Source organism: Barbus barbus (genome assembly GCF_936440315.1).
Source record: "Barbus barbus genome assembly, chromosome: 32".
Lineage (NCBI taxonomy): Eukaryota > Metazoa > Chordata > Actinopteri > Cypriniformes > Cyprinidae > Barbus > Barbus barbus.
In genome coordinates, this window is record NC_136760.1 from 19,192,563 (window position 1) to 19,219,900 (window position 27,338).

Below are 27,338 nucleotides of genomic sequence, written 5' to 3' on the forward strand. Positions count from 1 at the left end.
AATGCTACGGTAAAAACCTGTTACATGGTTAACGGAAAGTTCCTGTAAAATTTACAGGGAAAAACTGTAAACTGACGTTCCCAGAATTCCCTGCGTTCCATTTCAAATTCTGTTTGAATTTGACGTTTTTTCTTTGAAATAACTGTTTCTTCTTAGTTTTTTCTTATCAGTTATGTTTATTAGGGTTGTATGTTACATCTAATGTTGTTAAATTAATGTTTATAGCATATTTCATTTTAATGAGTCTCACCATGATGGTGTTTAGTGCTTGTGTGAATGACTCTGTGCACCTTCTGTATATTCTATTGTTTAAAAGTGGCATGTGATGGGCTTTGGCTCATCATGTGACTTTCTCATCATCACCTGCATTTGGTGGTTATCAGTGTATTTCAAAGGAACAAAACAGATTTCAGTACTTTAATAGGTTGGTAAATTAAGATTTTATCAGTTTAAGAAATTACGGTATTTAACTGTAAATTTAAGTTAAAACCTAAGACGTTGCTACCGTATTTTTTACAGTAGAATGCTGGCAACCGCAGCTGCCAGTTTTTTACCGTAAATTTTACATAATTTTTTTTACAGTGTACCTACCCCCATATTATTGTTATTATTGTTAAGAATAAAATAGTATTGCTAACGAAAATAGTAATAATCACAAAATTCAGTAACTTTAAAATAAATCAATAATTTTAATCAGAAATTTCCTAATACGTTTTTAAACTTATTTTCAATACCCCCCCCCCCCCCCCCCCCCCCCATTCATATATACCATTATATTTGAGGAGATTCACACCACTATCGACTTTACTTTTTTAAAGCATTTAATATCAGGGCGGATTAGTTTAGTTTTAGATGCATCACCATTAGTTTAGTTTAGTTTTAGATGCATCACCATGACATTTTTAACACACAAAAATATAGAAATTAATTTTAATTCAGGATTTAAAAATGTGCTTGTGATAAAAAGGATGTATTCAAATTTTATAATGTATTTTTCTTAAATGTCATTGGCCTTATTTTATTCAACCAATTTATTCCTTAACACTTTTCTCTTTATTTTCACAGTAAACTAATATATAAATGAGAGCTTCAGCAAATTTAACCAGAATATCATTGCCTCATAATGCCACAGACCTTAAAAAATGCCAGGAAGTGACAGTGACACATGTGTGAGGCACACCAAAGTATTGGCTCATGTGTCATAGACAACATAGGAAATGCTCCTCTGCCACCATCTTCAAATTGCAGGCTTTACATGCTGGGGGCGATGCTGTTCCACCTAATAACTTTGTTTGATCCCATACTGCTCAAGTATGCATTACCAATCAGGTCTCTCCTTTCAGGCCTTGCTTATAAACCTGATAAGAGCACGCGCTGCAATTCTAATCACTGACGCCCTTCTGAAAATGAGAAGCAGTCTGTGAAAATCAAATCGGATTGCACTCAGCAAACAAATACATATCATGAGTACGGAACATAATCAAGATTAACCAGAATACGTGACCCGCTTCTGTGGGCATGTTTGCACGTGTGATTTGAGCATTAAATCACTGCGCCACCGGAATATCAAGTGATAGATAGGTGACCTCTTTCTAGCAGTAAACAATTTCCACATGAAGTGGGGAAGATAATCTGATCACAACAAGGTGTAAAGATAAAGGTAATCCCTATTGCCCTCTTTCTATTTCAGAGGGTTTTTTCCTGTACAACTCTCAAAAAGCACAGCTGCTTTTTTGCCTTGAAAGAGGAGTGAGAAATGGCTGTCATCTAAATGGCACCCACCTATTTTGCTTAATACCACACAATCAAAATTCCCAATCACAATTAGTAAAAAAAAAAAAAAGGTGTTAATAGGTAATTGCTGAATGCATTATACTGGCAGCAGGATCATATTCCAGCTAGCACCACAATTAAATCCTGACTGTTTCTCTCTGTTAAAGCAAAGTTCTAGGTTTAGTACAAGTTAAGCTCAGTCGACAGCACTTATAATATTGATAACCACAAAAGTGATTTTCGACTGATCCTTCTTTTTTTAAAAAGAAAGATAAAAAATCTAGGCTGCAGAGAGGCACCAATGGGGTGAACGGGGACCAATCCGTAAACTTTAAATTACTCACTATTTCAATAGTAAAAACAAAAGACATTAACAATATGTTTAAATGTGGTTTTAGTGTGAAACAGCCTCTTAATAACCTTTTCAGTGAATATATATCCAATTTTACAAGAATGTTGCCATGACAACATAATGTAAAATGACCAGAACACCTTTAAAGATCAAATAATATACAAGTTTAACAGAAGAATTAATGTACTGTAAGAGCTTTTACATACTACAAAAAAGCCTCCTTCACTTGTAAGTGCATTATTTTATGCCTCGAATGCTGCCAATTGAGCTTAACTTGTATTGAACCAAGAATATTCCTTTAAGGCCTTTTTCTGAATTCCCTTAAATGCACACACACTGCTTCCTTGGCTCTCTTACCCAATTCTCTTTATTCATCTCTGTTTTTTGTTATTTCTCTTCCTCTTCCCTGTTTTAATAACCTTTCTTGCCTAGACTTTCTGTGATTGCCAAGTTGCTGACATCGTGAGGCTTTTCCCCGAAGTCCCTGGCGCAGATTCTTGGTAAACAGGGGTAAACAAACACAAGAAAACCATTAGCCGATGCCCACAAACTAGAGTTTGCAAAAGACTCTCTTTGGAATGAGCACTGGTTAGGTTCTGTTTGCTTGTGTTGCTTAACTCGCACACACAGGTACACACAAACACAGAGAGAAGTGACACAGAGGCTGCTCATTAACAGAAAAGAGGCGATGGTGATTCTCGCTCTCACGGACGTGCCCTCACCCAATTCCTCTAAGACGTTTCCAGATCCTTTCAGGCATTCATTTAAAGCAGGGGAAAGGTCATGTTCTAGTATTGCCACAGAGGATCTCTGACTGATTGATTAAAAACAGACAGATACATGGCAACTGCATCGGATCAGTCTGAGATGCTTGTGTTGTTGGTAATTCTGCTGAAAGGCAAGAGAAGGCATATGAAATACAAAACATTGAAAAAGGAATAATTCGGCGTGACTCTCTCCGCAGATTAATTCTTCAGCGAGCCTCTGCTCAAAGTCCCGGTCTAATGAGGTGCTCTGACCTCAGCTAGGTTTAATGCAATAATAAATGTATCAATGCTTTGAAACCTGCTAGGTCTCTCACCAAAAACACACACACACTCAAACAGGATAGAGACTCCTTTGCTCATGTGCATCTTAGCCCTCTGTTTAGCACCACTGTATCATTGCCAATCCGAGCATGCGGCACATGAGGATCTTTTGATGGACAACCACAGAATACAAATTCACGCCCCAGGCCTCCATATTCTACATCTTTATAAACACATACATCTTTGTTCCTGACAGGAAGGATAACCAATTTTTCAGGGCTTCCAGGTTGTGACAGTAGTTATTTTAGTCATGTGACAGTAGGAATTGTGGAAAAAGAAACATGCTCACGTGAATCATCCAATTTCTCAAAAATGAAGAAATTCGTTAGTATGCCCCCCAGCTATATATCAATATTTATTTCCAATTAAAAGGTATTGGGGATATAGAAATAGATTTAAACACAGTGGTCATGTTTTTGTTATTTAGTGTAGTCAATAATTTCAATAGCCAAATCACAAAAATGTATTTGAATGTATTTTAATTTATTAAATTATAATATAAAAACTTACTGTTATTAATAAGAGAGGCTGTCAGTCTATGCATTGGTAGTGGGGTTTCTTCAGTTACTGTTTCAGCAGTTTAGATAATTACATGATCTAAACATAATCATGATGTGATTAATTGATTAAAATAATAGGCAAAAGAAACAAGCCATACAGCATCTACAACATGTTTCTCAAAATTAACTTTTACTGTAGTGCCACCAGAAGCTACAAATCCAAAATGCAACCCTGATTGATGCAGTGCATAGCTTATTATTTCTCAAACAACCATGTTAAAAGACGTACGCATGTCCATATATTTCAGGATTACAATGCCAAGATTCATCAGGCTCAAATTGTGAAAGATTAGCCATCATAGAGACCTGACCTTAACCCCATTGAATCTCTTTGGGATGTGCTAGGGGACTTTCCACTGCCCATCCAAAAAAAAATTCTCACAATCTATTATTTTGTTGGACCGCCTTAGCTCTTCTAACATTGTTTTCTTTCATTGTGGCATTGTTTGAACAACAGTATGCAACATCACAACATTAATTTCCACTAAGAAATAGATTTTGTTCAAGATCTTGTATCGACAATGGAAGAGTTAAATCACTCTGTAAAGACTTTCAATAGGGTGAATGTCAGGACTCAGTGGTGGCCAATGCATAAATGAAAATGATTCCTCGTGCTCTCTGAACCACTATTTCACAATTTGAGTTCGACACAATAATGATCCAATTCTAGACTTTTTTGGACAAGCAGTGTATCATTGCCTGTGTTAACTTAATACAATGTTAAATATCAGTAGTGCTATTGTGCACTGCATTTCTGTATATGAAACTGATTTTTTTGAGGAGCAAGTTTTAAAAACTCTAAAATAATTGAAACATTTTAAAATTTGAAAGGCAAACCTCCTAGTAACTTATTGATAGATACAGCACTGCTGCTTCTGAGTTTTACATTAGTGGTTCAATAGCACCAGTTCAAACTGCCTTGGGCGAGTCCTCAAAAGAAAATTACCTTCACAGCACCTGGGTCACGTATCTCCCGCACATTCATTCAATACTTCATGTTTTCTACAGACTGACTCATTCAAAGTCTCTTGAGCCACAAATTCATTGCAGATTCTTCTTTGATTTTGTTAACATCTGTCACTATAGACCTCTTTCAACTTTGGTGGTACACTCTGCTCTCATTGCTGTTTATGTTTTGAAGAGCCAAGAGTTGATTCAATGCATCCTTCTACCTGGTTACTCAGATAATATGCTGCTGAACTGCGATACAGGATATGAAGTATTGACAAAATGTCTCCAGTTACTCAATCTCCAGCCTGTGCTGGCCTTCCAGCTTCCTGTTTACCCTGAAGCATCCTGAAAGACAGAGGCAAGCCGGGCAACAAGGCGCTAATTACATATGCTGTTTAAAGTTTGAGGTCGTTAGGCAAAGAGATTGACAGGGCTGTGGAGCAGAGCCGATTGGATGTATGGATGCCGGCTGTACTGGATATTAAAGCTTGTATGGCGCGCATCCACTCTTGTAATTACAACAATTAACTGTTGTGATTACCAACAGCTTTATTTGGCACTATGGAGTGGAAATAAGATGGCTTAATGTGGGAGGATGATTATTGATAACTCCTCATGGGTGAGGGATGGTCAAGGCAGCAAACGATAGGAATAATCCCCCCGATTATCTTGTAGTGGAGATTAGCTTTAAGAAAATTAGCTGTGTTGGTTTTGCTAATGATCAGATTATTAGCCACAAACTATGGACTTCTAGCACAGTTGCAGACCTGCATATTCGGGCCCATGAAAGTGGATTAAGCCTCGTTTAGGCTCTGGGGCTATTATTTATGAGTGAATTTAGCTTAATGGAATGCAAGCAAATCAAGCTAAAAGCTACGGCTAATTCTGTCAGCCCAAAATATAATTCTGCCCACAAGCATGTACAGTGAGAGTGAAGTTAAATAGGCCAGCATTACCATGGATACACAGCGCTGTCGGAGCAAAACAAACAAACAAATCAAGATGGAAATCCTCCTTGGTATCTGCAGAAATTATGCATATTCTCTTATTATAATAAAAACGATGCTAAATTACAAAAACAAGCCAACGCTGCAAGACACATTGCTCCCCAAACAAAAACAAGGCCTTCCAGGATCGCTTTTTCACGACAAGATCCGGTAACAGCTTCCTGGGCCTATAACGGTTAATTATACAGCAAACAACACCATCGTGTAATCTTTCGCAGAGCGGGGTCTGGTTTGTAATAGCTTTGTCACATTTGCTAAAAGACCAGACACCCACAACTTCCCTCTGATAGTAATTTCCTGTTTATACACTAACACGGCTTCTGGAGCTGTACCTATTCAGCTTGAGTTATTGATTAATGGGCATGTTGCCTCGCAGGCTCAGTCTCATTAAAAAAAGACTGGCTTTCAGTAATTCAGGCCTTGGGCACAGATGGAAGGAGCCTGCATGAGTGGAGCTGAGTCAGGAATGCCAATCATGGCCATCTCTCCGTCTCCCTCTCCTGACCCACTGCTTCAGTGCAAGACGGGCAAACTAAATTATTTACAGCTGCAGCATTTCCAGATCAGACTGAGATATTGTTGGAAAACACATCAATGTTTAAAAACATGCCACTGAACGTCCTTGTGTCTGGAGCATCAGTTAGGTCTAATTTTCGGGGATAGCTGTTGTCACCGCCAAGTAAGACAACAGCACAGTGCACCGTATGAATTTTACAGGACACATCCCTATGCTCATCCATTGTTCCTTCAGAGAGAGGTTTAACATCTTCAACATCACTCAAAGAGAGAGGAAGAGAGGAATTGTTCAGCATGTCATCTTTTGAAAAGATGAATCCTGATCATCTGTTCAAGCTGCATCTGCCATTTTTCTGCCATGCTGTCTTCTGTAGCATTCTCTGTGTATCTCCTGTAGACAGACATACATAGGCAAACTGACAAAACTGACACTGTTCCCATGATTCAAGCCTATTTATTTTGTGAGCTGCAATACCGGTGGACTGCTGAATGGCCAGCGAGAGGAAGATTTGCTTAATGAGACAGCCTAGAATGACTTGAGTGCAAATCCTCTGCAGAGAAAAGCAAGGCAATCCTAAGTACGTTATTGATTTAAGGAGTCGCTGGAAAGTTCCATTCATCTCTCTGTGCCATGCAACACGATCCCTCACCATCAAACCGTTCCGGCTCCGTGGACTTATAAAAATGAGAAGGTAATGTCCCTTCTCTTTATGGCCCGATGTAAATTCATGTTACAGGTCTATTTGATGTTTTCATGGTTTTCAATTTATCTTCAAATTGGTCTTATAGAACCATTAGTCAACAAATCTCTTGTAAACACTGTTTGTATTGTGATGCATTAACACTATGTATCCTCACAGGGTTCTATAGTGAGACCGTTTCAAAATTACTGTTATTTAGGATCACCAGTGTGACCTATCCGATCAGGCCTAATTACAAGGGGCGGGGATGTGTGTGTGTGTGTGGGGGGGTGCTAGAGGGTGCATCCTGAGTTGAAACAAATTTTGCAAACACGTCCGTAGGTATTTGTGTTTGCGCTCTGGAGAGTGTCAAATGTTTCTATTTACAACATATTTGTGCAGCGTGGAGCAGTGTAGGTAACACCAGAGTTTTTGTTCAGTGCTCACATGCTTATGAATCATCTCATTATAACAAACAAAAGTGTAGACACAATGTCAATAAGGGATTCATTGTGCAGTGTAGAGAAATTCATTGATTATAATAGAAATGTGCAAGAATGTGATGAACTCAGGTGAGTGACAGGCCTTTAATGATTGTAAAACGATTTTTGCAAATGTGATAATGATTTTGTACATCAGTTCAATAAACAAGTTAATATTAAGTGATTTACATTTTAGGAACACTATTGTCTGATTTTGCTCTATTTCATCAACAAAAATAGTTCCAAACCAAGCCAAGCTGAGCTGCTGTGCATCTCAAAGCAAACACAGCAGTGTTTCATTTAGGATCTGTTTTTGAATTAATCTAATTTTGTCGACCACAAAAGAGGATATACTGTATATATATATATATATATATATATATATATATATATATATATATATATATATATATATATATTGTAAATGCAGAGAATGGTGTTCCAAATTTGTTCATAAATTTATATTAAATATTTAAAAGTAAATTTATTTCTATATTTGTATTCTGTGTTTTTGTTTTTCCCATTATATTGTATGGTACCATATTGTATTTATTGCTGTTTTTCTATTCTATTCACATTTCTTTATGTTATTGCTCTAATGCTTAAATGTCCCATATAAGGGATTAATAAAGTACCATTCCATCCCATCCGATCCAATCTGATTCTGGACTATCCTAAGGTAACCTTTAAATTCACAGTTCATTTAGAGTTCACTTCAATTTGGACATGACTAAAAATGGTGATGTCTGTCTGAGTGAGTGTGTTGTTTACTTTTTTATTAGTCCAAGCTGTGCTACACTCAGACCTGCCTTTTAAATTCCTGAATTTGAACTGAGGTTGAACTGAGAATGTAAGTTAAAATAATAATTTGAATAATTAAAATCAATAAAAATGAACAGAAATTCATCAAACTCAAAGAATGAACAGAACAACAAATCAAAGAATGAACAAACAACAAATCAAGGAACAAAAGAATAAAGCGACCAAATGAACAAGACACTTTCCAATTCAACTTGCCTTTCACCTGCATATTTCTGTTCACACAACACCTCAATGAGAACGCCAACTCAAGGGAGGTATAAAAAGCCTCCCTCTGACGCCTTATCTGCTGATGTCACTGGTTTTAGATGCTATTTGAGCTCATATGTAGTAATACTCTGTGTTTCATTTTTGAACTGTAGATTATTTTCTCATCAGAGAAAATGGCCTTGATTCGTTTCTTACTAAAAGGCCAAATAATTAACCTGGCCCATGCTTCAGATCTGTGACAGCTGTCCAGTTAGGCTGTGACTTGTGGCAATTGTAATGAAGTGTCAATCAGAATAAGCTACCATGAGCAATGGAGCGGTTTTGCTTACGAACATTGCGCTCCTGGCGTTACTATGCCTTTAATTTAATAACGCCACACAGGAGCTCTGACAACAGCCATGCATCAGACATTACATCACTATTCATCACAGCCACATTACTCCTGCCGTCCAGATGCCAGACACACAGGGGGAGATACTGAGACAGAGGAGAAGAGTCAGAGAGCGACAGAATGAGACAGGGAGCAGCAAAAAGAGACAGGGACACATGGAGGGCCAAAGCCATCCAAAGCACTTTATTGCATAACCATGGGTGACAGGAAAAGATGAGACTTTATATAATCTGATGGATCCAGGATGAAGGAGGATTTACTCTCTGCTTAAGCATGAGAAACTGAGCATGTCCCACAATTGTGACAGACCACAGAGACACCGTCTCCTCGTCTGTCATCCCTCTGCTGCGCACCCCCTGCTACGCCAAGGACGCACGCTTTTGAAAAGATGCAAAGAAGCTCCACAGAGGTAACCTAGATGGAGCCATAGTTAGAATAAAGCTTGTATTATTTCAGTAGAAGGTGACAGGGTTAACAGTTGTGTTCTGCTTCATATCGTCCCACACAAACATGCATGTCTAGACCCTATTTAGGAGGGTTTCAGCCCCCTTCTTTCATATCAGCCCCCCAACCATCTATGATTAACTTCGCTGTCAGCCCACTTAAAAATCTGTGATTATGAGATCTCTCTTCCTGTTTGCTGAAAACAGCAGCTGCACAAGCATATCAGGTTATTTCATTCTGAATCCGCCTTTTACCAGTCTCTTAAATGTTTTAATTAAAGATGTGTGACATCCGTGCAGCTATAGCATCACCAACTGAAACATTAAAAAAACTTCAGCATCTCATATTCAGGCTTAAATCTGAGAATTGGCCCCTCTTACTTCGCCTCTTTCCCGCTGTGAAATATTGTTCTGACCTTAACCCTCCATTAAAATTTAATTGACAATTTAGTAAGGGCTCTCCTGTCTCTTCTTTCTGATGTAATGGGATCTCGACCTCACACTGCGAATGCTACACTCCCCCCAGAATCAGCAAGTTCTTAAATTGATCATCCTTTATTTTTTTATTCGTTGCCCCTTTCTTTGAACGATGACGGAAATAACAGGTTTCAGCTAACAAAGAGGAAATCAAGACTAGTGTGGCGGCAAAGCCTCAGCAGAGATCAATAGAGTGGCCCAGGCATTTCCACAAACATACACCTATCTGGGTTTTACACACTGGGGTGACATTTATATGTGGAAACGAAGATTTTAGAGAAGCTCTACTGTACTGATCAGGAAATATTACCTCTGCGACTTCTGTCAAAGGAAGAATGCTCACCCATAAATGTTTACAGAGCACACAGGCCCATGCAGATTTATTGTGAGAATAACAGGCTTCTGTGTTCAAGACACACTCCCTATCCTGAATCGATCCCAGCCTTACCTCTCCATAATGGGAGACACTGTTGCTAATAGGCTGTAATAAAGTAACTCGGTGGCACTACTAAAATCTCTGCATTTAGCCTCGTTGCATCAATAGAACGTCTTGATATAATTCAGCATTAATGGTCGCCTGTGGATGAAGACCTGTGAAAACCAAAGCTTCTGACTTTAAGGCCAGCATAAATATGCTGTGCTTTTACAAGTGCATATTAGCAGTGACAAGCCATTAAAGGAGTAAAATTTTCCCAAGCGAGTGAAAAGTGCAACTGTTCGCCCCCTCCCTTCTCAAAAACACCCCCAGAGCTGGGATTTTAAGCATTGGATGATCCATGATTTTGCTTGGGCTAAAGCGTTAAATATTTCACATCTTGGAAAAACAGTGAGGAAAAATCAGTGCCGTCGTTTGTTTATTGTGTCCCCTGGAGAATTTTTGGTATGTGGCTATGGGAAAAAAATAATTAGCATTTCCCAGTGCTATCTATAACCTTCTCTTGTTCTAGATTAATGTAACATGTTCAATTATGGTCTCGGCGCATCAACGGCTGTTTCCCTCTGTTCGAATTGCGAATGCATGGGATTATGGAAACTTTTTATAACCCTCCAGCTTCTGAACAATGAGTTGCTCACATACAAGCAGCGCCGCAGTCTTAGACACATAAAGATTTTACATGTCTAATGCGAGGAATAAACAAAAGCACATTCAAGGATTTTGGGGATAAACAGTAATTTTTCAAAAGACCTTAATTTACCCACCTGCTACGGCAGAACAAACACAGACGCAAACAGTCCCTTTGCTCTCGATGGAATGGTTGTTTCCAGGTTCATTGCCAGTCAGGAATATGACTTTTTTCCTCTCTTTCTCTGGCTATGACCATTGAAGTATCACTAATGTCTCCTCTCTCTCACCTCACTGAAAAAGTCATTGAGCTACTCAGAAATTTGAGCCCTTCTTGCTCCAAAGCACACATTAGACTGAACAGTTCATTACCAAATGGAAATTGATGCTGCCTCTGTCACTTGCAGCAAAGCTTTCAAGACAAAAAAAAAAGAAGATAACATTCTTTTTTCTCTGGCAGGAGAGGAGGACAAAAGAGAAGAGAATGGGATGAGAAACAGAAAACATATGGTTTGCTGTAGAATTTTGATGAGACTCATTTGTTTCAGGAGTACGTTGTCCTCAAACCTGATTGTTCAGAGGCAGCCTTGACTTCAGACATTGTCAGGTTTAGTAGGGAGACCGCAGGGGTGCGTTCTGCGAGAGCTACCACGATGTAACAATCACAAGTGATAATTCAGCCAAAATAGGATTGCCTCTCATCTTGTCTCCCTTGCATATTTTGATTTGCAAGAGGAAATGAGAAACAAGTCCAATCTGGTCTCATAGACATTGCGAGGCTCGACGTGTCACTCCTCAGTCTTATTCATGAGTATCCTATCTTTCTTTCTTCAACATTTCTAAATACAAAACACTGTGTTGGCAGTGACAAATCAGCCAATCATGTGACGTGAGATCATATCACACTGTAAATATATACAAGGTGTCATTCGTAAACACAGATGATTTACAATCTGGAACAAAACAAACTTCTGAAAGATCAGACAATAATGTATTATTATGACTCCGATATGTGGGATGTGCATGAAGCCAAATATCTTTTTCATAAAGGCATGAAGAATGACTCCACATTGAGTAACTACCAAATAACAGAACAACATATTCTGTAGGCTGATAATTCAACGCACACAAAACATCAATAACAATATTACATTTTCATTTTTTCTTATATATATATATAAAAACCTGTTTATCATTATTATTTTTATTAATAATAATAATAATAATAAAAGCATTAACAAAATTATTGTCTGGAGTAAAATTATTATTGTTGTTGTAGTTGTTAAGCATTTTATTTTACATACAGGTTACAATAAAAATAATTTTATGAACTATAAAAGGCCATATGGAAACTAAATGAATAGAGTTAGATTTTTAACAATGGAAAAACATTCAGTAGACTGAATTTTCAACAATCATAAAATAATATTAAATATTTGTACTATATTGTTATTTTAAAACCTGTTTATCACCATTAGTATAGTAGTAGTAAGCATTTTATTTCACATATAGGTTATATAAAAAATAATTTGACCAATTATTCAAGGCATATTTGCCATATGGAAATGGAATAGAGATAAGTATAACCACATCCGGTTATAGCCTAATACAGATGCAGATCTGTTTTGTCACTGTAGCAGCTACAGATACACATACAAAGAATGGATTGACTGCACGTCCTCATATCTGATATGAGGATCTTCCCCATAAAGCTGGAAACTTATTTGAGGCAAGTACATGTATACACCACTGTAAGACAGGCAGGGAAACAGAATAGGTGGATGGGAGGAATCACAGAGGATGCACTCTTTATCGGTCCCCTTGTCTGCCCCTGTGCCTAAAATGCGGTATTTGTTCAAATAGCCTAATGTGAAATCCCAACTTCCTCTTTGCTTTGAGTATTTATAGCCAACACGCTCTGCTCCTCAGACCGCAATTCTGCCTCACACATTCTGCCAGGGTTTGGGCACCAAGCAGGCTCGTTTGCATATATTTGCATGTAATTAGCACATCAAACCTTCAGACTTGAAAGGGATGCCTTGTCAAAAAGTATTTTGCATCTCCCTCTCCTCTACACCTCTCTCTCACTATCTCGCTCTCTTCTGCTTCTCAATCTTAGCCTCTATTATGAATGTGTGACTAGAAGAACAATTATATAAGTTAAACCTCTCTGAACCTTGGGAATTATACCAGAGTTTGGATATTTGTTTCTGCGACTTTGTATCCAGGAGAAAATTCTTGCAGGCGACTGAATGTGTGTGTGTGTGTGTGTATGTGCATCTCAAAGTTCATGTCACTTTGCTTCCACTCTATGTGACGATTGTTGATTTTTCACCAATTATGAAAGTCACTGAGATGATGAGACAATACCATTGACATTGCATTGCATTAATTAGAGTTAACAATGATGTCGACATGCATCAGTCAAGCCTTTGAGTCACAAGCAAACATGCACTGAGCCATAAAACAAGTGCCCAAACAATTAATGAACTTGCAGTCATTTGCATAACTTTTAGTGCAGTACAAATTTATGGTTTTAGAAATAGTGCTCTCTAAAGTAGCTCACGGGTTTGTCATTTTTTTTTTAGTAAATCACTGTGACACTTCAGCCCCCTGAGTGTCACATGATTGTACATGGAATGTTAAGTATCATGTAAGCCAGGTTGAAAGTGTTTCTGTGGCTCAAATGCTAGAGCATAGCGTTAGCAACGCCAAGGTTGTGGGTTGGAATGTAATGGGAATGCATGAGCTGATAAAATGTATGGTTGTAAGGGTATCAGCTAAACCACTTGAAAATGAAATTACTATTACACATGACCACCATTCTCCTGAGGTGAGTCTGTGTAAAAAATAAAGGAATTACAAGATTCTCTTGTTTAATTTGAAACTAATAACATGCCTTAAATAACATTCACTTTCATTTTTAACTTTCACTTAAATGTTTCAAATATATATATATATTTTAAATAATACTTTTATTCAGCAAGGATGCATGAAACGAGTTCTATTTTAAATACATGCTGTTGTTTTCATCAAAAAAAAAAAAAAGATAGATAAATAAATAAATAAATAAGATCATGTGACACTGAAAATAAAATAGAAAATAGTTTTAAAAAATGTTTTTTTACTGTTTTTAAAAACCTTTTAACATTTAAAAATCTCATCAACCCTAACCTTTTAAACGGTAGTGTACTGTAAGTTGGGGACAAAAAGCACAAAAAAAAGGGTTACAGGCAAAAAGTGTTAGAACCATCCCTAGTCTCCTCAACACTGAATGCAAAATGTAAGACGCTTTGGATAAATGTGTCTAATAAATATGTAAATGTAAATCTGAAATCTTGATTACTACTGTGTATGCATATTCCAAAATGTCATATTATTCTACATTTACATTACATTTAATAATTTACCATGAATGTCATCTTATTCTGCAGACGTTTTTTAAAACACATTAACGTCTCTTCATTCTAGTAAAAAAACACTATACTGATGCCAAGTAGTTCAACTGGAATGTTTGGTTCCTGCACATTTCATATGTAAAACAAATATCTACACTGCAATGACATTTCTCATACATTTATTATTAAATCTCTCTTGCTCTTATAGCTTGCCTGATCATCCCTTCGTCACATGTGCCTGATGTTACAACCTCTGATGTAGCTCAGATTTTTAATACAGTGTTTGTTTTATCATAGGCTGTGGTTTTATGCATGTCAATCTCAGTTTTTCTATCTCAACATGAATTATTTTTAAATAGACACATATTGCGTGTTTGTAGGGAAAATGGAAACTCAGCAGGACAGTTCTTTTCCTAGGGAAGCATCTGGAACCACTGCCATTGGTTTCTGCATTTAATGTTATTACAACAGTAAAACACTATAATAAAATGTCCTGTTATGTCATGATATCTCTGGTTAAAAATCCCAGTTCAACCATTTCTGTCCAGATAATCAGACTGTACCTCACAAGGCAGAGGTGTCCATTTTATGGGCCACCCATGGCTAAAGCACTAAACTGAATTCTGCTTTATTGCCTGTTGTAAAATACATGCAGAGGTGAGGGACATGTCCTTGCTTGGTGTGGAGAGGTGGCTGCGTTGGGGTCTCGGCACTTTGCAGCATAAAAGCTGACCTCCTTCACCCTAGGGCTCTTAAAGGCCTGCTCTATGGTGCCCATCTGATGTGATTATTGAATGTTTATTCTCCTTTTCTCTCATTGTTAGTGCACTTAGAATGATTAATTATGCCAAGCTCTCTCGCTGATGTCTCATTTCACTCGGGGGAGAAAAACATGCAGTCCTTGCTCCTTCCCCCTGTCTCTTTCTATCACTCTCTCCCTCAGTCCTCTCCATTCAAATCAAATTCAATTCAGAGAGCACTCCATCTGCCATCACGGCCACTATATAATAACAACTACAGCCATGGTAAAACAGACAACAAATAAATAAGAACACCCATAAATTGAAGGAATAGTTAAAGTATGGTTTACCCTGACTACTCAGTAAAACATAATGAGATTTTATGTGGGTGGCACTTTACAACCTTCCTGTCTCTTTCTATAACCCTTTGTCCATCTCTTCTGATGAAAAAGCTGCTGAGTTTTACATTCAAAGGGGTATCAAATCACAAGACCACCACTTATCTTTCACATCTGCGGTGTGAAATTCTTGACACAGGAAAAGCCCTTTTATCCAAATAAACCTGTGTCTGTGTTTAAACACGCACGCTTCAATTAAAAAGCTCTGAACTGTCTGTCCACTATGTAAGTAATTCATTTAAACACCCAGAATGAAGCATCCACAGATGTTCATCCTTTATACCAGCTGAGCAGCTAAAAGGGAAGGACAGTACCAACAGGCACGCTGTCTGCATTCAGATTTAGCCACCGAGTTGCTTCCACCTGACATGCTGTTCACGAGCCAACAGATTTTGTTTGTGATCTGTTCCATTATCTAGACAAATCCGTATTTAACTGCTTACCTATAAACTATACATGTGCCAGTTTCCGGTAATGCGGTACATTGTGGTAATTAACATGCACTGTATTTAGGCCCCTATGATTTCCGCGATGTGGAAAAAGCAGACGGAATTGTGGAATCCGGTCATAAAAAAGGAATTTATCGTGGAATGTCACAAATTTTGGATGGATAAATCAAGTGTAAGTCAGTACGCTTAAATCAAAATGAGATATGGACTAGTGTTTGTGAATATTAAGCTGCAAAAGTACTATTTAAAAACGAATCATGCATGTTCTGCGTGTCTGTGTGAATGAATGGTGCAGACGCTTGCAATGTTTTCAGCCTCTGTTGCTGTAACGGAACTGGTCGGACACAGAAGGTAAGTTAAATCACACAGTGTTTATTAATGAGGTGAGCAGCACACAGGAGCAGTGAAGAGTCTTCAGACTTGGTGAGTATCAATCCGTGAGATAAACGTGAGGTGAATGTCACAGTAACAGTTCGTCTCTCTGTCTTGACAGATCCAGTAGAGCGGCAGCATCAGAGTGGCAGAGACGAACGAGCGTACACACAGACACCAGGAACGGGAGAAGAGGATGACAAGACAGAAGGTAAGTAATAACAGGTAAGTCTTAACTGGTAGCTATACTCAGCTTCTAGATGAGCGGAGACGGTCCAGGTAGCAATCCCAACAGACTTTGTAGTGCTGTAACGTCACTTTAAGATTGGACAATCAAGTGAGCTGAGGGAAGTGCTTTTATGAGCGTGGTGATTGAAGATTGATGAGGTGCAGGTGCGGGTGATTAATGAAGACAAACAGGTGACAGTGATGAGTGACGGGGAAGACGGGCCATTCTGTGACATTACCTCCCCCCTCCCGGACGGCGCGTCCCGCGACGTAACAACAATACCGGGGGGGGGGGGGGGGGGGCGCCCTGGAGGCTGGAGCAGAACCTGGACAGGACAGGGAAGCCTCTAGGGCGGATCAGGAGCCTTAGGAGGCCAGGGCAGGACTGGAGACTCGGGAGACCGTGACGGATCCGGAGACTCGGGAGGCCGTGGTGGATCAGTAGCCTTGGGAGGCCATGGCGGATCAGGAGACTTGGGAGGCCATGGCGGATCAGGAGACTTGGGAGGCCATGGCGGATCAGGAGACTCGGGGAGGCCATGGCGGATCAGGAGACTCGGGGAGACCATGGCGGAGCAGGAGACTCGGGGAGACCATGGCGGAGCAGGAGACTCGGGGAGCCATGGCGGATCAGGAGACTCGGGGAGCCATGGCGGATCAGGAGACTCGGGGAGCCATGGCGGATCTGGGAGCTTGGGCCACCACGGTGGATCAGGGAGCTTGGGCAGCCATGGCCATATTTTTTGGGAAGCCCAAAGGGAATCATGAGGCCATGAGAAATGAGCCATAGTGGCCCTGACCAATGTCCCTAGCAAGGCCACTATGCCTACCAGGATTACAGGTATATAGCCCCCCCCAAAATTTATTTGGGAATGTTCCCCACAAGGGGTCTCACTGGAGGAGCGGGCTCTGTGGGGCGGTCAGAGGGAGCGGGCTCTAGGGGGCGCTCTGGAGGAGCGGGCACTTGAGGGCGCACGGGAGGCGCGGAGCTGGATAGAACCAGCGAAGACGAAGGAGAGCTGGACGGGACCAGCGGAGACGCTGGAGGGCGCTCTTGTAGCGCGGACACCTGACGGCTGGACGGGACCAGCGGGACTTCAGGACGGCTGGGCGGGACCAGCGGGACTTCAGGACGGCTGGGCGGGACCAGCGGGAACTCAGGTGGGCTGGACGGGACCAGCGGGAACTCAGGTGGGCTGGACGGGACCAGTGGGAACTCAGGTGGGCTGGACGGGACCAGCGGGAATTCTGGTGAGCACTTGCGAGGTGCAGGAATTGGTGGGCGCAGACGAGGAGCAGGCAATGGAAGGCACTGGCGAGGAGCTGGCACTAGAGGGCGCTTGCGAGGAGCAGGCACTGGAAGGCACTGATGAGAAGAAGACATTGGAGAAAGAACGGGAGCCGAGAACTCCGGGGGAAGAGCCTCATCCATTAGCCCCTCGTTCTGCGTTGGCGGAGCCTGATTATTTGTGGGCTGTGGAATCATCCCCATCTCCAACGGCGCAACGTTCATTGCCGGTTGCGGCGGATTCCTCATCGCCGCTGACGGAACATACTTCGCCGTGGGCGGCGGAAGCAGGTGGATTTGCAACGACCCTCCGTTGCGGGGAACCAAAACCAGCCGCCTCCTCATTTTCGGTTAGGGTCCGATCTTCTGTAACGGAACTGGTCGGACACAGAAGGTAAGTTAAATCACACAGTGTTTATTAATGAGGTGAGCAGCACACAGGAGCAGTGAAGAGTCTTCAGACTTGGTGAGTATCAATCCGTGAGATAAATGTGAGGTGAATGTCACAGTAACAGTTCGTCTCTCTGTCTTGACAGATCCAGTAGAGCGGCAGCGACGAACGAGCGTACACACAGACACCAGGAACGGGAGAAGAGGATGACTGGAGGATGACAAGACAGAAGGTAAGTAATAACAGGTAAGTCTTAACTGGTAGCTATACTCAGCTTCTAGATGAGCGGAGACGGTCCAGGTAGCAATCCCAACAGACTTTGTAGTGCTGTAACGTCACTTTAAGATCGGACAATCAAGTGAGCTGAGGGAAGTGCTTTTATGAGCGTGGTGATTGAAGATTGATGAGGTGCAGGTGCCGGTGATGAATGAAGACAAACAGGTGACAGTGATGAGTGACGGGGAAGACGGGCCATTCTGTGACAGTTGCCTACAAAAACACATGTACATAATCGCTAGAACTGCTTTGAGAATCACTTCATGAGCATTTTACCATTTCTTTTGAGTAAAACTATTGTCATATCATATATAAACAGAGTAGAAAATAAAAGTTCAGTTTAGCTTGAAGAAACTGTGACAGAAATATATTACTTAATGTAATGAAAGTACTACTACTAATAAAAGTATTATTAAAACATTATTTTGAAGGAATATTTACCCAAATTTATTTAGCAGAAAAATGTAAATACACAACACGGTATTTCTGAAAAACATTAAATAAAACAATAATAACTTATTTTTTTATTAATTAATTAGAGATGATTTTGATTGTTAAAATTTAATGAAACCATTAAAACAGAATCCAGAACATGAATTGAAAACACATAATTTGTTAAAAAATAAAACTGAATTTGAAAAAAATAAAACATACTTTAAAAAGTATTTTTAAAAAATACATTTTTGTTAACTTTTAATCAATTGCTGTTAAATGGTGTAAGTTTCATGATTTCTATTAATTAGACATGCTTTTTGAATAATAACGTTTAATTTAACCATTAAAAATTAAAACGGAAAATAGCGGAATCCAGAAAAATAAAAAAATAATAAAATGGAATTTGGGAAAAAAATCTCACAGGGCCCAATTTCACAGGGCCCTATGTATTGATATTGTGGGCACTTTAAAATACTGTGAATAATTCTATATACCTTATTATCCAAATTGTTTAAATTTTCTATCAACTAGTTAAAATTTATTGTACTGCGTGTATGCCACATATAAATTTGGTTAGCAAAACAGCAGATGCGTTGAATTAAAATGTAAATTTACTCTCTGACAGTCGGAGGCACTGCAGAAATACAGCTTGAAAAACACAAATACGGTTGCTCTGGCACACAACACAAGGCAATTTTCTGTTTCTGACACTTATCACTATATATTACTTATCACTGACACTTATTATAGACTTGTCACAGAGCACCAAATGCTTAAAGACAGCATATTTTTTATGACTTTATCTTTTTAAACTGTTTTTGTAATGCAATTCAATACTGTAACAATCGTTTCAGCAATCATGATATTGAAATTTTTGTAATGCTTTATTGGTAACACTTTATTTTAGGGTCTCTTAACTAGTTGCTAATTAGCATGCATGTTAATAGAATATTAGCCATTTATTAGTAGTAATTAAGCACATATTAATGTCTTATTCTACACGACCGTATTCTACATCCCTACCCAATACCTAAACTTAACAACTACTAACAGCCTTACTAACTATTAATAAGCAGCAAATTAGTAGTTTATTGAGGCAAAAGTCGTAGTTAATAGTTAATAAGTGTTCCCTGTTCTAAAGTGTTACCGCTTTATTTTACAGTGTCGTTGTTACACGTTACGTGTACGTACTATATTAATAGCAGTAAATTATGCCTGCAATTAACTCTAATCTTAACCCTATAATAAGCATGTGTTATTAATTTACTTACTTAGTGCTTACATGTATAATTACACTGTAACACTATAAGTGTAACCAAAATTTTATACCATCATGTGTCTTTTTTCAGTCTCATCTTCTTAACACAGCCTCCTCTGTAGCTGAGACAACACTAAGGTAGTTTGCGTAGGATGTTTACATTCTTGAGTGAAAATTAATGTATTTATGCACACCATAACTATATAGTCTTGGTTAATATCCTTCAGATGTTATTTGGGCGTTAAAGAGGACACGAGAGCGGCGAGTCCTCCCTAAGGCCAGTGAAAAGGAGAGGAGATGGCTTCCTGGATTAACACTATGTGTCGAGATCTGACAGCTTAATCGTGACTGTTCTTCGGAAAAGAAAGAGCTTGATAAGAAACTTGAAAAAGAGGATATTGTCATCATTAATATGATTCATTTTGTCAAGTCATATCTCTTAATACCCCTACCAGCGTTTCCAAGATCCTACTCCTGTATTATACATCTACGTCTTTATCTTTTGTCTTCAGTGAAGTGCATCGAACAATCCCTCCTGTCAGATTTTCCTTGGTGTGAAATAGACACATTCTATTTATTAATCCTTACACTGTAATTCTCCACTCTAGCTCTCTTTCTGCCATCCTTTTAGACATTTACAGGCAAAAAACTGTGATAAAATAACACAGCGTGTTTTAAAATGTAACTTTTAATTAACAGATACAACAATATATCACATTTACTTATTATGAACGTCCATGGCTAATATTATGAGAAACCGGGTTTTCTCATTACCCCTGTTCACTTTATAAGTGCAATAAAGGTGATGGAAAACAATTCCCAATTGCACAAACGACTGATATTGGAGGCACCCTCTCTGTGCATGAACATTAAATTATAAATAGTTCTTATTACAGCAGTACTTGGACACAACTCTATATTATCTGTGTGCATATAATGAACACCAAAGATCTGTTACCATGGCAATGACTGGGAACAACAATCCCATTAGTGGGATTGATAAAAAGCCAAATGGAAAAAAAAGGATAAAAGAGAAAATTAAGGCGAGAAATAACTGCAATAATATGGGTAAAACCTCTGATTACATTTACCGGATGTTGTTGTACTGAACATTAGCCGGTGTTAAGCCTTCAGCCAGAGGTAGCGATGGTTATTTTTAAAAATAAACACTTAAAAAACAGTATTACATTTGAGTGATGAAGAGAAGACAGATAGGTCTGTGAGCTGAAAAGGGGCTTGGGGTGCAGTAAAGTGAACCTCTGATAGGGCATAACACTAAACCGATATTCCTAAACATCTGCAAATTCTCATGGCAAAGCACCCTCAGATTTACAGCCAGTCTTATGTTTCTGCTTCTGATTTCTCCTAACAATTCTGGTTCTTTAATGGTTCTATTAATGATTCTTTAAGGAATAAAATTAATAAATAAAAGATGATTTTAAAAATTAAATATTTACATCAATTCTTGCTATAAGTTTGTTTAAAAGGGCTTATTTAAAACAATTAATATGCAGTAATATTTTTGATTTAGCTGGACTCGTTGGATGAGAACAAAAGTTTTGAACAGAATTGAGCTAGATTATAATGCTAACTTTGCAACACCGACACTGTTATTGAATTTAATCAATATTGAACTGGCTGAATAATGAAACCACTGCTATCAGTAAAACCATAATTGAAGCAATGCTGACCGTTATTGAACTAAACTGAAGCGAAAGTGAACTAGTTATCTTCTGTAGAGCTGCTTTACAGCTAACTCAATGTTTCATAACTGAGCAATTTGCATTAACACTGTTATTTTCCTGTATACTTTTAAGGGCCATTTACACTGAATGCATTTTTGCATTCTACACATAACTGCTTTTTCATAGATTTTCTATGAAAACATGTATTTATTATAGTATCATTTATTATTGAAGCATGCACATGCAAGAACCATTAACAAAACATCATTCCTTTTTAACACTATTTTAAAATGCAATCAGTTCTCAACCTTTTTATAGCCCTTTCCTTGAGGAATGCCACAGACCGTATACTCATTAATGACAGATTCTTTTATTTACAGAAACATCCTGTGCTAAACAGCAGTATCTCACAGCAAAACAACCCTGCAATTATTTGTTCCAAGCAAAGCCACTCATCTCTGAACGAGTTGGATGCATCACACTCTTCAGGTTAAGTCATTCAGCCATTCCAACGTGGCGGGTTAGCGTTCTAATTATACCCTTGAAATGTTGGCTTTTAAAACAACTATTGCATGTGCCAAGATGTCCAAAATAGACCACATCGTTCAGCATGACTCCTCCTTTCATCTCACATCGTTAGAGTAATTTGCACTCTGTATTTTAGTGATTTTCAGCATACGTTGTTAAGCCAGTCCAGTGCAGACAGTCACAACAGTATTTGTTTTTTTGTGCATTTGCACATGGATTAGTAACAAAAAGGGTAATAGCTAGGAGTTTGTCATCATTGAAGAATTGGTAAAAATGGAAAGCCATATTAATCTGACACACACACACACACACACACACACACACACACAAACACTCACCTGCAGTGTCTGTGTACACCTGCCACTGTTTCGATGATGAAACACTCTCCCTCGTTCAAACAGAAGGCCATCTCCTGACTGTCTTGGCACGGCTTGAAGAACTCCGAACGTACAGTGGAGGTTGTGGGGGCAACTGCATTTGAAAGAGACACAGGAGGGCAAGAAAGATGAGGGGGGACAAAAAGAGACTAATCAAGATTAAACATGTTTAATCAAACACTAATAAACCATCCATTTCCATAATGTCCATTCCAGTGATAAAATTACTTCTGGGTGATTTCTCAATATTATGACATGAATGTTGTTAATTGAATCACACGTTCAAGTACGATGGTTTCACAATCACTCCACTGATTTCAAACGAGCCCATGTGAAGACCAATATTCTAGATTCTATTATAGAGCTTATATAGGGTATGAGGGTTTAATGACACAGGCCATCAGAGATAATAAACCACATGTAATAAGCTACAACAAGGATTTTTTTTCCCAAACGTTTTTACGCCATTCTAGCTGTAAGGGACCGTTTATTGGAAGTAGGCTTTTACTGTGAAAATGTATATAATTACATATCATATATACATATTATTAGCAAATATTACACACATGTAAAATATTATATGTATAATAAAATAATTATATTGTGAAATAAAATATTTAGTTGATGTTGTTTTTTTTTAAACCCAACATTAGGGTACCCATGTATTTACTCATATACGCATATAAGTACCAGATGTATTAACTTACAGCTATGGCTGACAATATCACAAAAAATATTAATTACAAAAAAAAAATAATAATAATGTATAATAAGTAATATTTACTGAACCAAATTACTTATGACTGAGACCCCCTATTTGAAAAATCCTGAGTTACAAAACTATTTATTTTAATATAGTATTGCACCGTCAGTTCTACAAAGCTAATATTTAAACGAGCTGAAACGTTGCCCTCTTATATGACGCTTTGGGTATTCTGATTCATTGTAGAGAAACAATTTGTTCTGATTGTTCTTTTAAACTAACCAGGATGAATCATATATGTATGCTCGCTTTATCACAGAATGTAGCACTTAACAAGAAGGGGACCATAATGCATTGGCTATTTAGTATATTTAATTAGTGGTATTTATGAACATGATCAAGACTGAAGCATAATGAATCATGATGCTAGTCAAAGCTATTAGCACATTCATGTTGTTCTCTGTTTAAACTGCAGTGATGATTCACATAAACAGGACTGCTGTTTATAAAAGACAGCCTGCACCTTTTAATCTGATTCTGAATCCAGTTCCTCTGACTCTTCCTCTCTTGCTTGACTTCAACATGGACATCAACATCTGCTTGGCTGTTAGCAGTCACTCTGAACACAAAACCAAGGCCTGCGGCACCTGGTACATGTTTACACAGTCCTACCGCCACCAACCATGTCCATAAGCAGTAAACAATGCACTCAAAGCATGCACACACATAATCTCCCAGACATCTGCCACATGATGAAATAAAGCAGAGACATTCAAAGACGCCGCTGCCCAATCGAGAGCTACATCTGTAGTAGGAGCTTCCTTACAAGCATGCTTCCTGGTCAAAAACAAGGCAATCCAAATAGCACCAGACACCTGCAGTAACACAGGAAAGGTCAAATCAATCTGTTGTTCTCACGTATTGATGGATAAATCTCGGGTCACTGGTGCAGAAGACGATGACGGATTAGAAAATTGTTGAAACGAGAAAACGAGAACAAAGATGCTTCATTCGTTTGAGAAAGCTGCGATGGATGACTCCATTACGTGGAGTCACACGGTAGCCAAAAGCGACTGCTTTGCACCATAAACAATACAATAACAGCACAAAATGCCTTATACTAGCCCTCAGACAGCAACCGACTGGATTTTTCATATCCTCTTGTTCAAACGTCCATAGAAACTGGGAGTTATATGACTCGGTATAAATCATCTGAGAAGCATCGATCAAATGACCATTGATCTGCACATTTTGTTGTTAAAACGGAGGATTCTGTTGGGTAGATTATTAGTCTCATTTTTCTCCAGAGTAGCATTTCAAACCCAGAGTAGCCAGTCGATCGGCAATCAGCAGTGTTTACTGTGTGACCCAGGGCTACTTATGAACTGATCTCTCACCACTGCAGCTCTAATATAGGTGCTCATAAAGTCTGCGATATTGAGCCCATCAGCAGGCGAGGACTGGCGGAACATGCAATAATCGCTGCACAGGACTATATTAAAAGGAATAAAAAAATCCTGTATTATAAACACATGATCTCAAGGGGGGTGGCGGAAGTGCTCGGCGAATTAATGAACATTGCAATCGATGCTCTGGGATTCGGAAGTGCTATTAGCAATCAGCTTCATTTTAGAAGTGATCATTGATGTGTTTATTAAATCAAAGGTACAGAACGCCTGCAGAGACAGCACTGAAGCATAGCACCCACAATGCGTGCTTTATTCTTTTGCTTTCTATTGACAGGTTATTGAAACAGAACAGAAACTCAGAGCATGTGGACGACGACCCCCACCACCCAGCCTAGTTAAGTCTGCAGGGAAGTAATGATTTCCTCTGCCCACAACCTGCTTTGCTGTAAAGACAAACTTTTACAAATGTGAAAAAATCTAACGGCAGCTGATGTAGTACGTAGAAATAAATAAAGATGACTACACAGATCCCATTCTCCCAGTTGAGGCCATCAGAGGAAAAACAAGTGCATTCACACTGTGCACCTGCACTGTGGGACTCAAGAGCGCTCTCTGCACATCAGACAGTGTGGTTTCATGGGCGGCCAGCTCATGCATGACATGATAATTGCTCAGCTTCTGGTTATTTAGTGATAAATCCTCCCCTCTTGTTATTCACAAAATGGTTTGTCATAACATTTGATTCATCCCGGTCGCTTTAAAATTAGCCAATTTTTTTCTGAAAGGCAATCTACACAAGTAAGTCCCTTGATAAGGTGTATGAAACAGTCTTGCAGCAGTTCAAAATTGAATCAGAAATCCCTGTGGGTTATTCATCTGAATAAATGGTATGTGATGAGCTAATGGACAAAAAATAACATGTCCACCCTTTCATGCACACTGAAAAAGGTAAATATATGAATAAATCCTGCAGTGGGAGCTAATGTGAAACTACAGCTTATCATTTAAAGTACTGGAGTTCAATTACAGTGAAGATTCAATCAGCTAACAACAATTAATGTCTGTTTAAATAACCATCAGATCATTTATTTTAAATGCATTTAGAGCACTAAGTAAGCTATTTGAATCTACTGCCACTAAAACAAGAAAACTCCATAATTTATCCACATTTTTATAATAAATATATATTTACACATCTCGTTTTGTGTCTTTGGATTTTTTCTTCAAAAGAAAGTAAAATGATGTGTAGGCGTCTAGAGTGGTTTAAAATGAATTGTTTTCTGAACTGGTTCATTTAAATGAAGAGTCCCACTAACCATATCACTGAAATGAATCAGACTTTCCAGCGCTTCATGTGAAAGAGAGAAAGAGTAGGCATGTTAACGCGTTTGATTAATATCTTAACTACACAACCCTAAAACAAAATGTACAGTAATACCGCAACTATCTCTATGTGTGAACATGCATATATTCTGAGTCAGGAGAGCAAAAATATGTATCAATGTAGTCAGGGAGACCAGGGGAAAATGTAACACACAAGATTTCTTCAGTAACAGTGATGACACTTTTCAGCATATGTGATATTCAGTAGTGTTCTCTCTGCCTGAGAAAAAGAATCTTGTCACTTTATGTAAAAATCTGATGCCCAATATTTTTTTCTGCGGTCTAAAGTTTGAACGCTTCGAGTTTAAACATATGTTTTCTTTACCGATAGGTTGTTGGTTAAAAGTTGCAAACACTATAGCTGGTAGCTACAGTAGAGTCCAGGCAAATGCAACAACATTAGTTCAGAAAGAAAAATTTTAATTACCAAACTGAAAGTGTTTTTAATTCACAATTAACATAATTTCATTAAAACTACCAAGTGTACTGTTCTACTTAATTAAACAATTACTTTTAGCAAAAAAAAAAAAAAAAAAGATAATAATAATTCAAATAATAATTACCTAGGTCCAACTATGACTGTACACAAATTATTTCTGACAACTAAAAGAAATAGTGCCAGAATAAAGCAGAAAACGGTTCAGTTTTATTAATAAGTATGCAAGCAGTATGATATTAGTACTCATGTGAGGTGAAGTGGACAATCCCTGTGATAGGGACAATTGATACTCTCTCTACATGCACACACACACACACACATACTAAAACAGCTGATACATTTGTAATAGCCTTTAGCACCCAAACTCTGGAACAATCTACCTAACACTGTTCGGGAGGCAGACACACTCTGTCAGTTTAAATCTAGATTAAAGACACATTTCTTTAACCTGGCTTACACATAACACACTAATACACTTATATTATTCAAATCCGTTAAAGGATTCATAGGCTGCATTAATTAGATCAACCGGAACCGGGAACACTCCTTATAACACACAATGTACTCGTTACATCGTAAGAAGAATGGCATCTATGCTAATATTTGTCTGTTTCTTTCTTATTCTGTTTCTCAGTCCGTGTCTGGATCAGATAGAGGATCGGTGCCGGAAGATGATGTCTGCGGCTCTGATCGTCGGCGGAGGCTGGACACCTGGATGAGCCCCGGGGACATATCCCCAAGGAAAACCTTGACAAAAAAAAATACAATA

The 27,338-nt window shown here is 38.6% G+C and overlaps 1 protein-coding gene across 1 annotated transcript in view; it reads right to left on the reverse strand.

Moving 5' to 3' along the window:
* Positions 1-27,338, reverse strand: part of LOC306852254 (pro-neuregulin-3, membrane-bound isoform-like) — a 160,976-nt gene that overhangs the window by 33,584 nt on the left and 100,054 nt on the right. Inside the window, exon 2 of the mRNA XM_079388965.1 lies at positions 22,597-22,729. Coding sequence (XP_079245091.1) covers positions 22,597-22,729 — 133 coding nt within the window. The remainder of the gene's footprint in view (positions 1-22,596; positions 22,730-27,338) is intronic.